The sequence below is a fragment of the Natrix helvetica genome, assembly GCF_964273705.1.
Source record: "Natrix helvetica genome assembly, chromosome: 5".
Lineage (NCBI taxonomy): Eukaryota > Metazoa > Chordata > Lepidosauria > Squamata > Natricidae > Natrix > Natrix helvetica.
In genome coordinates, this window is record NC_138551.1 from 106,701,555 (window position 1) to 106,717,251 (window position 15,697).

Genomic DNA, 15,697 nt, shown 5'->3' on the forward strand with positions numbered 1-15,697 from the left:
CTTTAACCATTTGTACCATTTCCCCAAATTAGGTAATAATCTGATTCCTCCTTTCCTTGTATTTCCTTTGTCAATTTGTCCATCTCCGCACATTCTAAAATCTTTCCTATCACCTCTTCTTCCTTTGGTACTGGTTAAAAGGATCTGAATATTCCAGGGATGAATCTGACTGGCTCTTTGCCCTTGAGAGGCAGGTGTGATCCTCCTCTGGCTGTAGGTGAGCTCTCTTGATGCTCCTCCTTGGCTGAGGTGTAAGCCAGGACCACAGAGATGCTCCCTTGCATTCTTGTGATCTTGGCTTGCGGATGCAAAAAATCTGTTCACAGGGTGAGGGGCAGAAGCGTGCAGCTCCCAAGGCTGAGGGGCCGCTGGCCAAGCCAGACTCTGGTCTCCAACTTTCTGGTGGACCAGAAATGATCACTTCAGGGCTCTCTGGAAATGGCTCTTTGATGCGTCTTCCCAGCTCTCTCATGCAACCAAGGAGCGGAACGCAGAAGACTGAACTGCAGAGGAGCTGAGCTTGCGTTATGCAACCAGTCATTGGGCAGGGAAGAGAGAAGGGGCCACTGCATGGTTACTTTTCCAACCGGACAATCAGATGAGGGCCAGGCTGGGAAAGGGGAGGCACTTAGAGGCTCAAAAATCCCCTTGACTACCAGGGGGCAGCAGTGAGATATTTTATTTATTTATTTACTAAATGTAATAAAGCCACCCATTTTGCCAATAAAGTGACTCTTTTTTGCCAATAAAGTGGCTCTTTGCTCCCATCTGCGGATTTTGCAGTCCAAGTGGCTCCCTTAAACATTCCTGGCAAGAGGTGATGTGAGTGGGGAAAATTCCAGAAACCTTCGACCTTTCCCAGTTTTGATAGACAAGTCCTTGTTCTGGAATTCTTGAAAAGTGGAGTGCAACTTTCCCATCATTTAAAGTGCATTGCAGGTTGTTTTCATAAGGGGAAGCTCCTTGCTGGGACGTCACCTTCATCCCCTCTTGTGGCAGCCACTGCTCCTAAGGCATCACAAATGTCACACCCACATCACAGAAAGAGGAGATGTGACCACAGAGCTTCTGTGGAGTGTCTTTTTGATACAACATGCAACTACAACTCCCTTCCCCCTTCCCATTTGGGATTTAACCCAAAGTCAGACTTGGAGCTTCACTTTTTAAAAAAGGAATATAATGCTAATTGCTTATCTGTGATAATTTTGCAGTGGGAGAGACTTGGGAGTTGGCTGGTGGTTGGATTTCCTTGGTTTGGAGAAATTTTTTTTTTTTTTTGCAAAAACAAAACAGCAAAGAAAAATCAATTTATATCAAATGCTCAACACCAGCAACAACAACAAAATTGGTCTTCCAAATGTTCCAGAAACCATCTTCTCCAGAAGACAGGACATGAAACTATGGATGGACACTAACCAAGGAGAGAAGCAACTTGGAATTAAGGGAAAACGTCCTAAAAGTGAGGACAATTAATCAAAGGAGCATCTTGCCTCCAGAAGTTGTGGGTAGTCCATCACTGGAGGTTTTTAAGAAAAGGCTAGACACTATACCGTCTGAAACGGTATAGTGTCTCCTGTTTGAACAGGGGGCTGGACTAGAAGGCCTCCAAGGTCCCTTCCAGCTCTCTTCTGATTGATTGATTGATTGATTGATTGATTGATTGATTGATTGATTGATTCTCAGCCCTTCTGGCCAAGGACAGTAGGAGTTGGAATGATCAATCTGCCCAGCTCAGAGAGCCTCCACTGAGGATTCCCCCTTCAGCCCTGAGATTCTGTGGAAATTCTCTTCCGCTGAGAGTCGCATAGCTCACTTTCCCACCAGGTGGGACAGAGGTTTTCCATCCCGACCAAGGATAAAACTCATCACGAGTCACAGTCAGGCTGCAACTATCCAGAGATGCTTCTTCTTCTTCTTCTTCTTCTTCTTCTTCTTCTTCTTCTTCTTCTTCTTCTTCTTCTTCTTCTTCTTCTTCTTCTTCTTCTTCTTCTTCTTCTCTGGACATGAAAAATTCGGCACCTGCTAAGTCAGGAGGGGGGAGGGGTGTCCAAAGAGCCCCTGATCACAGCACAGCCAAGCAGGGATGAAGCGGAAGCCAGGGACTTCCCCACATAGACAGCAAGAAGGAGGGGTGGGCCTCCCTCCCCAAATATACATCGAGGGGCCCCCACCTGTCTCCAGAAGGCGCTTTTCCTAGGCATCTTCTTCCCTTAACCGCAACAAAGGCGTCTCCTTGGCCAGCTCCAGCCCTCCCCGTCTGCCGAATGGCCAAGGGGGACCCCTCTCCGGGCCCGAGGCAGCGAGGGCGCTTCCCCTCTCCAGGGGCACAGCGGTGTCGTTGTCTCGGGACCTTTCGGCAAGAGGAAGCTCCCCGCTCTGCTTCTCCTGGCTCCGAGGAGTCTCGGAGGGACCGAGGAATCCTTCACAGCCACCACTCCAGGAGGCTGACAGCCCGCTGGTTTCGGTGCAGACGCCGAGAGCTGGCCATTCATTCCCCGCTCCACTCGCTCCATCGGGATCTCGGGGGGGGGGGGGCGCGCCCCTCAGCCATGCTGCAGGTGGCCCAGCGGGGGTTGCCCAAGCTCCCCTCGCAAACGCCACTGGGGACCGGCAGCCCCCGGAAAACGCCTGTCCCAAACAGTGAGGCTCCCCGTTAGCCTGACAAAGTGGGCTCTCGCTCGGTGAGCCAGGCAGGGACCCGTGGCTTGAAGCGGACCGGAGCCCCGGGGCACCTTCCTCTCGGCTCCGGCTTCAAGTATCCTCGCGCATCAGCACCACCTTGGCAGGATGGGGCAGCAGCCGCAGAAGCAGCCCCCGGGCATGTATGCATGCCTGAAAAGGTGGCCCGTCCGTAAGAACCAAGAGTCCCAAAGCCCCCTAGGATCCGATGGGCCGGCGCGGAGAGAGAGGCCCGCCGCCCGCCACAGCTCCTTCCTTCTGCAGATACTCTCGTGCCCCGGTCTCTGCGGGGGGGGAGGGGCTCCCCCCGGTCCTGGCTCCGCTCCAGCTCCGGACGTCCTCGGGCAGCCCGGGAGGGCGAGAGGCGCCAAGGACGGCCCGTGTGTGCCCGGCGCCCGCGAGCTCTGCGCTCCCACTGTTCCCCCGCCGCGCGCTTCTTCCAGCCTCCCGGGACCAGGGCAGGGAAGACAGGGAAGGGCGGCGGGAGAGGCGTGACGATCCTCGGTACAGATGCCCTGGGTCCGTTGTCCAGAGCGGCTGCCCCGGGGACGGCTTCGGCGCTGAGTCTTCGGCGTTCCCGAGCGGTCTCAGCGCTTTGTCCCTAGCGCGGCGGAGTCAGGCGGTTGCGGGGTGGGGGCGAGGGGAGAGCAGCTTGAGCCGAGGCCGGCCTGAAGGAGCTTCTCCTCCCTCGGGAGGGCGAGCCTGGCTCGGGGTTGCTCAGGTCCAAGCAGCGGCCCCGTCCCGCCTCTTCCTCGGGCTCCGCTTCGCTCCCCTTCTAGTCCAGGCGGAATCTGGGCTGCGCTGCTGGCTGCCACGACCGGCGGGTCTTGTAGGCGCAACTCTCCGACGGTCATTCCGCAGCCCTGGGTGGGGGGTGGGGGGTTGGGCTGCCAGCCCCAAATCTCTGCCCCCGCCCTGAGCACCGCGGCTGAGAGAGCTTTGCCGGTCCCCTTTGCTCAAGAGCCTCGGAGGGGAGGGGTCTGCTGGGCACCCAGGCCGGCCCATCTTCGCTGGACCACGAGCAGTGCTGAAATCCGGCCGGCTCAGCGACAACTGAGCACTGAAGCCTCGTCAAAGTGCCGGCGATGCCCCGGTGGAAGGCGAGGCCAAGAGCGGCACAGCCCCCGATGACAGCCTCTTCTTAGGCTCCCTGGCACGCCAGAGGGAGAAGCTCCCGTCTGAGCCCCTCTCATTGACCCCGGGGCCGTTTGGGGCAAGGGGCCGAGGAGCGCAGGCTGCGGCAGCTCCCAAGCCCCACTGGCGGAAGGACGCCTGATTTCGGTGCGCCTCACCCCCCTTTCCCGTCAGTATCAGGAGCCTCCCAGTTGGCGGGGGGCGGGCGGGGAAATTGATGGACCGTTAATGGCCCTTAGGATTCTCTCGCAGGCCGGAGTCAAGCAGGAGATTCCCGGGGCGGCTTCAGAAGAGGCCAAAGTCCGCAGAGCCAAGAGCCGCTTCTTTTAATTGCAACTTTCTCTGCGCGGGTTTTGAAGGGGGGGGGGGTCATTTATAGGTGTGCGCAGCGGCGGCTTCGACGGGGGCGCTCCGCCCCCGCCCCCTCTGCTTCCTTCTCGCTCCGAGAGGGAAGCGGGGGGGGGGGCTCTCTTCTTTTGGAAGTTGGGGGAGTCGGGGCTGGGGTACCGGACAGCTACTCCGAATTTTTCCCTGCAGTTGCCGGTATTCGGAGCAAAGAAGCGGACGGGGGCTGCCTCTCCCACGCGATTCCCTCGCAGCGGCCCGCGAACAAGCGCACCCGGGGGAGGGTTGCTACGAGCCCAGCCCCTCGGGGTCCCCGGGATCTTGCCGGGAAATCGGCAGCCCCCCTCCGCCTTCAGAGCGCCGGTGGTCGTGTTGGGGGCGGGGAGGGAAGCCTCTTTCGAGGGAGACTTCAGCTCCTGCTCCGGTGCGAGGGGCGCGGGGAGGGGCGGCCTTAGGCCAAGAGCCGCTGGGATCAATGGTCCAGAGCCCGGATCTTCTAGAAATGGGCCCAAAGACCCCGGGCCAGTCAGGGAGGGGATGTGGACTGGGGGAACTAACTCCCGCGCAGGCTGATCAAAACCGATGGCTAGAAATGAATGACAGCCGATAGAAAGATGCTGAACGTGACTTCTCAGAGGAGAATTCCTGAATTCCTCTCGAGGAGGCCCAGCTGGACCCTCCTTTGGGATTTGCTCATCTAGGGACCCCAAACCTCGGATGGGACTTCCCCGTCGGTGTAGCGGGTGAAGCCTCCGTCCGAAGGCGGCGAGCGGGGAGGAGGGAGGCCTTCGCCTCGCCTGCCGCGGCGGGACCGCGAAATTAGCGGCAGAGTTTTCGGACCTCCTTGTGGTCTCCGCCGCGTCCCGGGCTCAAGGGCGCCGATGCGGGGGAGGGGGGAAGTATGCGTGAGGGAGAAGGCTGAACCTCCCTCCCGCCGCGGAGAGACCCCCCCCCCGCCCGTCCCCGGGATCTATTTCCTCCGTCACGGGGCACCGGTTTTTATCCCCCCCCCGTCCTCCCGCTTCGGCTGGATGCGGTGCCTTCGAGGTGGGCCGTTGCGAAAGCGTCCAGCATCTCTCTCGGGGCCATTCGCCAACCTGTAATTTTATGAAGGCTCGGATTACAACTGTCCCCTACTGTACAGACACCGATTTCCCTGTCCAAGAGCCCCGCGGTGATGTATCCCCCCTCCCTCGCTCCTTGTACGGGGGGCGGGCGGGGAAGGCGATCCGTCGCGGGAGCTCCGGAGGCAACTGCACCATCGCCCAGCCCAGCCAGTGCCGCGTCTCCCAGGGGCGGTGCGGGGGGAGGGGGGAAGGATCGCGGCTCTGAAGTTTCTGCTTCAAGCCGATGCCCGCAGCGGTTCCGACTCCGCAAGACCCAGAACAGGCTCGGATGCAGCAGCGGCAGCAGAAGCCGCCGAGCCTCTTACGCTCCACTCCCCCCGCCGCTTCCCGCTCGGCTTGAATCTCGGGGTCGTTGAGGGGGCCTCCCAATCGAGCCCCCTCGGCCCCCCGCCTTTCCGCTTTCCGCACCGCTTGGCCATCGGTACCTATGAACGGCGGCGGCGGCGGCGGCTTGGAGCCCCTGCCGGAAATGCGCATTGTCCCCACGTAACCGTGTGTACGTGTGTGCCCAGGGCTTCCAGAGGGGAAGAAGGGGGGCGGCCAGCGCTGCCGCCGAAGCCCCCCCGCGCCGCGCGGGCCCCCAATATTGATTTATTGTTCGATCCGCTGCTCCAGATCGCTGGCCAGATCCCGCGATCGCTGCGCTTCCGTGGGAGTCAGTTCACCACGCCTCGGTGTCTCTGGGCCGTGTGTGTTGGTGTGTGTGCGCGTGTGCGCCAAAGCAAACAAATGCATTAATATTTATATGTTTATATAATCGATCCCCCCCCCCGCCGCCGCCCCCCCCCGCCCGTCTTGTTATTGAAATCTTAGGGCCAGGCAGCGAATGCGAGGGATCCGATTCCTCCGAGGGAGGGGGAGGGAGGGGGGGCGGAATATGGCACCAAGGAAACGCAATTTAACTATCGGCCCCATCTACATGGCTAATAAAAGCAAATCTGCTGGAGAGAATTAGAAAGACGAACAGCGCCTCCGACTCCCGGCAGGAAATGTTCTTTATATTAGAGATATACAAGCAGGTCCTGTCAGATGAAGACTTCACCAGACCGCCTCTCGGCTCGGCAAAATGGAGCGGCGGCTCGCTCGGGCGCTCGGGGGGCCGGCGGGCAGCTCGGGGGAGCCGGGAACTCGGGGGATTCGGGCAGCCTGAGATTTTAAGGAACCGGCCCGAGCCCCAGCCCGCTTCCAGCCGCAGTGCCGGGCTAGCGCCTTGAACCGCATCGCCGGGGCGGGCGGACGGCAGCCAGCGAGGAGGGCCCCGATTGCGCCCCGGCTGGGAAATGGGGAGGCGGCGGGAAGCGCCGCGGGGCGTTTCTGGCTCTCCGAGGCTGCCCCGGGCCAGGGGATTCGGCGTTTCGAGCGAGGCTGGCCGGTGGCGGCGGCGAGAGACCGCTTTTCCCTGCCAGGACCTGATGCGATCCATTCAAGCCAACAAGTTTGGAGAATGTTGAGTTCAATCAATTCAGAGCGTCGAGATGGAGCCCAATTCAGTCCAGGTATTCGGTCCTCTTTGGCCCCTCCCGGCGGCGCCCCGCGCCCCCCGCCCCCCAAAGTTTCAGGGAACTTTCCCCGGGAACTGCCTGCCCCTCGGCCGCTCTGCCCGAAGGGGGACAGGATGGGGGCGCCCGATGGGGTCCCTGCCCGCCGGACAGAGGGCAGCCGGCCAGCCCGCAGCCCCCGCCCCGCCTAGCCCCGCGTCGCCTCGCCCGAGACCCGACCCGACCCGATCCGGCGGCCGGGGGAGGGAGGGAGGCCGCGCGTTTCGGCGATGGCTCTGCGGGGGCTGATGGTTGTCTCTCTCTCTCTCTCTCTCTTCCCCCCTCCCTTCCGCCTCCCCCTCCCCCCCGCAGTGGGTCGGCTCGCCGTGCGGACTGCACGGACCGTACATTTTCTACAAGGCGTTCCAGCTCCACCTGGGCGGCCGGGCGCGGATCCTTTCCCTCGGCGACTTCTTCTTTGTGCGGTGCCGGCCCGAAGACCCCCTTTGCATAGCGGAGCTGCAGCTGCTCTGGGAGGAGCGGACCTCCCGGCAACTTTTATCCAGCTCCAAACTTTACTTCCTCCCGGAGGACACGCCGCAGGGCCGGAGGAGCCAGCACGGCGAGGTGGGAGCCCGCGTCTTCCTGAGGGGAGCGGGGGGGGGGGTGTCTGCCGGCCGGCCGGCTGGGACTCTGAGAGGGAGAGGGGGGGCTTCGCTCGGGACGTTGTGCAATGCATCTCCCCCCCCCCGACTGCAGTATTGAGTATTGAGAGCGGGGTCCGGGGCGGCTGCGGCAGGTTGGCCGCCCATCCAGCTCGGCTGGCAACCCGGAGGGCAAGAAGCCGGCGGCGGCTGTGGGGGCGAGCGGGGCTGGGTTCTGCCCGCCTGAAGGTGATCTTGGCTGTTAGCAGCCTCCCCATCGCCCCCGCCCCGCTCCGGTCGCCTCGTCACAGGCGCGCCGCTTCCCTTCTTCGGGGGGGGGGGGAGGCACCGGGGCCCGCCCCCCTCGGCCGCTAGTGGAGGTCCGTCTTCACCTGGGGCGCCTCCAACGGGCGGAGAGGGTCCGGCGGCGGCCTCGGGCTGGCTCCGATCGGCGGCGGCATGGAAGGCGGAAATTACGAAAGGCAGGCCGGGCAGCGCCAGCGAGCGAAAGCGCCCCGGCAGGGTCGGCCGGCAGGACCGAGTGCAGGATGACAGGTACCGGGAGGGAGATCGCTGCAGCCCCGGTGCCCGCCACGCGACCCGCGAGCTCGCCCGCCCGTCGGGCTGCCCAATGAGGGGCGCTGCGGAGGGCGGATGCGGCACGGGAGCCTGTGGCTGGGCGGCCGGTTGCGCCTTTGCCCGTGGGCCGGAGCAGAGGAGAGGAGCGCTGGGCCCGCGCGAATTCCGGCCCAATGCGGGGCTTCCTTGGCAGAGAGCGCGGCGGGGCTTTGCGTGCCCGGCCAGGCCGCGAGGGGAGAGCTCGGCAGGCAGGCAGGCAGGCGGCCTCTCCTTCGGCGCCTGGCGGGCGGGCGGCAGGAAGAGGCCGCTGGGTCTGTCTTTGTCGGGCAAGCCAAGGCGGGAACCGGAGCTTCGAGTCCCCTTCTCCGCTCCGCGGCGCTTCCCCTTGAGCGGCGTGGGGAAGGGGCCGTGCACGGCCCTCCGGAGGGCTCTCCGCCGCCCCTCTGCTTTGGCAGCCCGGGAGTCCCTCGGGGCCCTGTGCAGCGCTCTCCCAGTCCCTCCCCAGAGACGAGGGTGCTTAAGAAGCCATGCCTTCCGCTTGGTGGGTGAGGAGGCAGAGGGGGAGAAGAGGGGCCGCTCTTTGGTCTCCCTGGAGAAAGGAAGAGGCTCTGGAGCCAGTGAAGCTGTGCCTGAATGGCTTCCTGTATAACCTTCAGATCAGGGGTGTCCAAACTTGGGAACTTTAAGACTTGTGGACTTCAACTCCCAGAATTCCCTAGCCAGCACCCCTGTTTTAGACTCACCTGTATGTAGGGTTAGATTCTAGGTATTGGCCTGTGCCCGCCCCCCCCCCCCTGAAAGAGGGCAGCCTCTCAAGCCAGGAGGGGGGACGTGGTCTCTGGAGATGGTTATTCATTTCACTGTCTCAGAATGACAAAAAAAAACCCCTCCTTACAGGGGGTGCAGAGGGGATCCTTCCCCGGGTGGGAGACAACTGTGGGCAACAAAGGCTTCTTCTCCTTCTGAGGGATCAGATAATAGAGCCCTGCGAGTGAGGAACTGAAATTTTAGATGATAGATAGATGATAGATAGATAGATAGATAGATAGATAGATAGATAGATGATAGATAGATGATAGATAGATAGATAGATAGATAGATAGATAGATAGATAGATGATAGATGATAGATGATAGATAGATGATAGATAGATAGATAGATAGATAGATAGATAGATAGATAGATGATAGATAGATAGATAGATAGATAGATAGATAGATAAAGATGAAATTCCTCATAATGAATATTTATAACCCAACCGAGCCTTGTTTTAATGAAAGGATAGGAAGTAGGCCACAAATCATTTTAATAGGTCTTAATGATCATCTCACATTATATGGTATGAACATGGCTGGAAATTAATCTGACGTTATGGCTGGGATGATCTCCTCCACACGGGCTCTCCTCTGCCTTCCCCACAGACCCACAGAGGGAGAGCAGCCGGCTTGCTTGTCAGGATCTGCTGGTGTCTTTCGCTGGGAACTTTAACTGATGTGTCTGAAATATTGACGTTAGGAACACTTTTTTATCCTGGGGAGTTGCCACAACTTTGCCCCAACACCAAGCAGGCCGAGAGTGTTCCTGGCACCCTTTTCATTTCCTGGCTGCCCTCTGCAGCTGGGAGAAGATGCTAAAGAGAGCAATGGGGCTGGGCTAGGAGGGGCCAGAGGCCTAAGGAGGCATCCTTAGTTACTTGCGTAGGGTTTATTCTTTATACTATTTGTATTGTTTGTATTTATTTGTCATGGACTGCACCAGTGAGGCTAAAACCAATTTCATTGTATACATGATGTACAATGACAATAAAGGCTATTCTGTACAATTTACCCCCTTGAAAAAGTTTCCTTGCTCTCCTCTTCCTCTGGCATCTTGTTTATAGAAGCCAAAATGATTTTATCATCTTTGGTTTTATATCGTTTGGGAGGAAACATCCCATTGAGAAAAAGTGCACAGCCAAAGCAGAGCCAAAAAAGGCAGTTCAGCTTCTTTCGCAGTACACGAGGCAGTTATTTCAAGTTACTTAACCACAGTGATAATTCTTTTATGTAAATGACATTAACAGCTATTTCCGAAGCAGAGAGATGGAGCCATTTTAAGTGGAGAAGCAACCCTTTCTAAGCCTGTGGGTATGAAAATTATTCTGGGGATAATTCATAGAGAAAAATAACAACTAGGGCTTGGAACAAGAGTGGTGTAATAAAAAGGAATTGTATGTTGAGCTACCACATAAAGTATGGCCAAAGTCGCTGCCCACCTTCCATTTCCTAAGGTGGATGATAAATCTATAAAGTCAGGGCCTTTCTGGGGGGATCAAAAGTCAGCAGGGTGCTTATGCTGAGCCTGGCACATGTCTGTGTGGGGGTCCTTATCACAGGTAGCCAGAGATTCAATGGGGGCTCCTTGTGGGCATCTCTCCGGGTCTGAAAAGGGATAGTGAACTGATTTCTTGGAACGTCAGGCTAGGATTTCTTCCAAACCAAAGAAGCATGCAGATGTGTTAGGTGAAGCAAACCAGGTGTCTGAGTGATGGTGACCATCATTGGTGGCCAGTGATCAACTGACACAGCATGGCTTCCTCCCACAGGACAGCAGTTGTCCATGGGAGCTCAGTGGGTGTGAAAGCGACCCAAGCAGCCAAATTGTTAGTTCAACTCCTGGCTTTCAAAATATACCAGGAGACCGGAGACCCTCCTAGAGCTTCACCCCGGATTACTCGGATGCAGCTCTACTGCTTGATGCAATTGGTTTCCAGATGACTATGCAGAGCCCTTCAGAGGTTGCATCTTCCAGAGATTTCCTGGCTGTTGGAATTGCATTCCTGGAGGTTGACTCATTCTGGGGCCCCTTTGCATGGATGTCTGGGCTGAGCTTGAGAGGCTTTGTCAAAGGCTGCAGCATAACAAACTTGCATTTCAGCATGGGAGTCACATGCATAAATGTTGCATGCAGGAAACAAGCCTCTGAGAGGTGTTTTCCAGCAGAAACATTGGGAAAACTGCATGGAGAAACCTGGAGTTGGGGGAAAAAAGCCCGGGAGCAATAGCTTTCAGCAAAAAAAAGCAAGAAATGGTAATTATGGTCCTGAAAATGTTTAAACTCTGTATCTTGGGGGGTCTCTGGTTTTACAAATGCAGTCAGGACTTCTTGGGGGTCATAAAAAGGGGCCTGAAGCTACAGGTTGCAAAGGTGACTAGGTGGACAACCCAACCAACAGTTTGCAGCTGCAAAGGATACATTTCCTAGCAGAAGCAGGATAATAAGTTGTGGCTGGAAGATCTAGGCAAGATTGGTTGAAGCTGCCGCTATCGTTAGTCTAATATGTTGGACTTTGCACTGATAGGACCATGTGGCACCTCTCCAGCCTTGGTTTGCCAGTTTGAGATCCTAGATGGGCAGCACTGTGGCCTTGGGCCAGGCACATAACCTAGGGGAAGGCCTGGGTGATTGTGGCCTTTGATACCATCTTCAGAGGTTTGTGAGATGCTCCCTAAAAAGTAGAACCTCTGCCCTCCCTCCAAGAGGTGACTAAGAAGGATGCGACTGTGTGCCTTGAGCCCAGAGGCCCAACCAGTCTCTTCAAGCAGTGGTGTATTAACCGTTAAGCAGACTAAGCATGTGATTAGGGCACCGGGGCCAAAGGGGGCACCACAAAGTTGAGAAAAAAAGAAAAAAACCAAAGAAAATGTGTACATTATGTACAAATGTGTACATTATGTGCAAAGGAGGAGGGAGGCACCAAGATTTGTCAATGCTTAGGGCACCAGTGAGCCTTAATCCTCCACTGTCTGGAAGTGAAGTGGTAGCGATGTGGCCTGCGTGGAGAGGGACATGTATGGGACATGTGCTCCAGGAAGCAGGCAGCGATTGTTCTCCCAATGCAGTGAAAGAAGTTCTTGCTCTTTTACGTTTGTGAATTGTGTGCTTGTGGAGAGCTCTACACAGCTCAGAACTTTGTTGAACCTTCGCTTGTGGCAGTTGTGCCGCTTGTTAATTCTGTTATTTCAGCCTGTTACTCTTGAGCTAGTTTTGTCCTTTGGAGTTGTTCTGTGTGTCTGTCCAGCAGGTTGTGCAAATCTTGCTCTAAACTTCCTGCATACCTGCCAGGGCTGGTCTGGCCCAGGTCAGGCTGTGGTCCTAGGATCAAACTTCAGATGCTTGGCAATTGGTTCACAATTATGACCATTGCTGTCTCCCAGGGTCACTTTTTGCAACCATTGAACAAGCAAAATCAATGGGGAAGTCAGGTTCACTTAACAATCGCATTTCTAACTTTAACAACTCCAGTGATTCACTTAACCACGGGGACAAGAAAGGTTGTAAAATGGGGCAAAACTCTTAACAAATGTCTCACTCAACCACAGAAATTTTGAGCTGAATTGTGTCCTTAAGGCAGGTGTGTCCAAACTTGGGAACTTTAAGACTTGTGGACTTCAACTCCCAGAATTCCCCAGCCAGCCTGGCTGGGGAATTCTGGGAATTGAAGTCCACAAGTCTTAAAGTTGCCAAGTTTGGACACCCCTGCCTTAAGGCGAGGACTAGCTGTATATCCCCGCTGCATTTTTTGTAATTTAGCTTATAATGAAGCTAAGCTGGGGCCAAGACAGATCAACTGAATTGGTCCGACTGAGATGAAGCAGTGCAGGCCCTGATCCCCTACAGCCTACACCTTATCTCCAAAATAAATTTCCACTGAGCTTGTGATAATTTATTCCCTGGTACGTACAGTGTGTGGAAGCCTTGTAACACAACCTATATACACAGTGACCAAGGAAGACAGCCATGTAAATTCAACAGGATTCTGAATCATGCTGGATTCTTGGTGTCTTCATGGATACATCCATATAGATTTCCTGACAATTCAGCAGCAGAGATTAAAACTGCATGAGAAATTGAAGCTTTTTAAAAAATGCTCAGCTCCGTAACTTTGGATCTGAGTTATTCTCTGCATTTTGAAACTAACTCTTTAAATATTGCTCCATCCCTCCAAAGGGATGGTCATTTTAGAAAGCCAACTTCCTGTTGCTCCCAGGTATTCTTGGTGCTGAGATCAACTGTGGTCAGATGTTGATTGCTCCCCTCCCAGATGTCCTTCCTTTGAAGCACCAGGATGGACTTATGAATGCCTGCCCAGATACACCAGAATTCTTCAAAGTTGGCAACTTGAAGACTTGTGGACTTCAGCTCCCAGAATTCTAACAGTTAAAGTACACTAGTCTTAAAGTTGCCAAGTTTGTGGACCCCTGAGATAGACTGTGGAGCTGCTGCTGAGTGAACTTGAGATGCTGGTGCATACACATGGCAAGCTTTCCTGCTAGGCTTTGTTGCTTATGGGGCTCTAATAGCAGAAAGCTCTGGCTGACCAGCTGACCACTATAAGCAATCAAAACCACAGCTCTCATTTACCCCTTTAAAACCACAGTTTCGTAATGAAAGTTGAGAAGGTGTGACATGGTTCCCATAAATCTTGCTGGAGTACCATGGATCTTGATATCCAAAATTTTTCTGTAGGAGAAAAGCCAGTTGTTCCCATCATGCCTAACAGCCGGACTCTGCCAGGGAAGAATTCCCCCTATTGACATATTCCTGATTTGGAGCTGCAGGTCAGGGACTCTTGAGCATGCAATTCTTTTTTTTTTTTTTTGCAATTCTTGTCATGGTGAATAAAAGCCTCTTCACATTGCACCTCAAACGTATCGAGATCCTGAGCAAGATGGAAAGTGGTTTTTAAAAATGTTTTAATTGAATGTTTTAAATAAGCAGAGGGGCAAATTAATTGAGAGTATACTTTATTTTTAGTTGCCTAGTTACGCTCTAGCATATTCCTAAGCACAAGTGAAATAAATTGACTCTCCTTTTTGTGCTCTTAATCATGCTTACTGAATTGCCTTTGGGGCAAAAGTACCCAGGCTTGTGTGCCAAATGCTGAGGAGGAAGAGATATTGGTCTTGCTGGCACTTGGGGGTCTTCTACGTGGAAGGGGAGCTACCGACAGCAAAGGTTCTCCAAGGCATGTAATTTCCCAGGCTCCACCCCACAGGCTCCACAGAGTTACTCACAGATGTTTTATTCACCTTCAGGGTGGTTTTATGGCAGCTCCACCCAGCTTGGACCCTAGAGAAGCTGGTCTGGGTCCAATTGGGCATTTCTGGTCTCTGATTCAGAGCTTTTGAGACTGGGTTCTGTGAGACCTTGATGGTGATCCATGAAAGCTGAAAGGCAAAAATAAAAAATAAAAAAGTTCAGACAAATGGAGCCAGTTTTCTACCTTTGCCTCCTGTTCAAGGGTTCTGGGAATTGAAAAGAAAAATAACCTGGCCTGAAAAAGTTTGAAATCCCCTGTTCTAGACCATGAGTACATTGTAAGAAGTTCCAGGTGAGATCAGCTTTTGGTGGCCTTCAACTCCTGGCAGGGAGGCTGGATTTGCAGAATTAGATGCCAAGGGTGCTGCTGATGTTGCATGGGAGTTTGTGCGCAGCAACCCAGTGTAACACATAGATCTGGCTGGGGAATTCAGGGAGTTGAAGTTCATGCATCCCCAAGTTGAGAAACACTGCAGTAAATAATACTGAGTTCCTGTAAATATTCCTGAGATTATATGAATGCGATTCTGTACAAAAATGCCACTAACCGTTGGACTCGTTAGCTTCATCCACTGACACTTCCACTGAATAATTGTCGGGGATAGTTTTATTCTCTAAGGACAAATCTAAATTAGTGATCTAATTATTTGGGGGTATTTTGGTTTCTTTTTTTCAAAATTATTTGGATATTACTGTTCCCTTTTCATAAAACCAATTCATTTCTTCTGCCTGGGGTTGTTAGAGTTGCAGAGTTTAAATCTTGAGATCCTTCTGCACATTTTAATGTTGATGCTGAATAATGTCCTGATTGATTGTGATATCAGACAATGGAAGATTATGGCAAAGACCCAGCCGCACATGCTCAATCGAATTATGTGAAAACTGCCCCATTGTTCTGTTGTACAGAGAAACAAGTAAATTATTTACAGATATTTGCTAATTAAAGCACATATTGTTTTTCTCAGCACAATGGGGCACAATGCAAACAAAAGCCAAAAAAGAAATCCGCATGCATAATTTCACCGAGCGAATGCAGAGGGCAACACTTCTTGCAAAGAAAAACATGTCTGTCATCTGCCCAGAAAGGACTCTTCTCGGATAATAAGAGCAGGCAGGGAGAGCAGCCCGCTGGGGGTCCGAGGGCCAGGACCTCCATGATTCCCCACACGTCAATGGCACCTTCTTGTTCGTCTCAGTCCCCAGTACATGCCGGCCTGTTAGTGAAATGGTGTTGAAGCATTTTGAGATTTGATGTCACCCTCCAGCTACTTGAAGGCAGTTGTCCTGTTTGAGACCAGCAGGATGGAGGGCTCAGGCAGCTCATCCTAGAAACCTTCCTAGGTAAAGCTGGACTTCTGCTGACCAAAGGAAGTCCAGGATGGACCTTCCACTACCCCCAGACTGACCACGGGGATGGGAGACAGCTCTGGAGCAGGACTGGGGCTAGTGGGGAAGAGGGAAGGGAGTGAAGGCCCTTCACTTCCCACCAAGCAGGAGAAGATAGCAGACCAAGAACTCCACAACTCTTGAACAGTGTTGCTTGGCCCACAGCCCTCCCCTTGCAAAGTGAGCTTGTGGTTGATTTTTGAGGTAACTCAGGAGCCCTAGATTCTCTCCCAGGGAAGGGTGT

General features: G+C 54.4%; 1 protein-coding gene across 2 annotated transcripts in view; it reads left to right on the forward strand.

The window, feature by feature from the left end:
* The first annotated feature begins 6,296 nt into the window (after nt 1-6,296).
* The window catches only part of ARID5B (AT-rich interaction domain 5B), a 132,913-nt gene continuing 123,512 nt past the window's right edge, over nt 6,297-15,697 (forward strand). The window contains exons 1-2 of one of the 2 annotated variants that reach the window (XM_081955996.1): nt 6,297-6,781; nt 7,136-7,390. In XM_081955996.1, the coding sequence (XP_081812122.1) occupies nt 6,761-6,781; nt 7,136-7,390 (276 nt within the window). In that variant the 5' untranslated portion in view covers nt 6,297-6,760. Of the gene's footprint in view, nt 6,782-7,135; nt 7,391-7,612; nt 7,963-15,697 lie in introns of those variants that run through there. The other variant, XM_081955997.1, reaches the window with a different exon arrangement.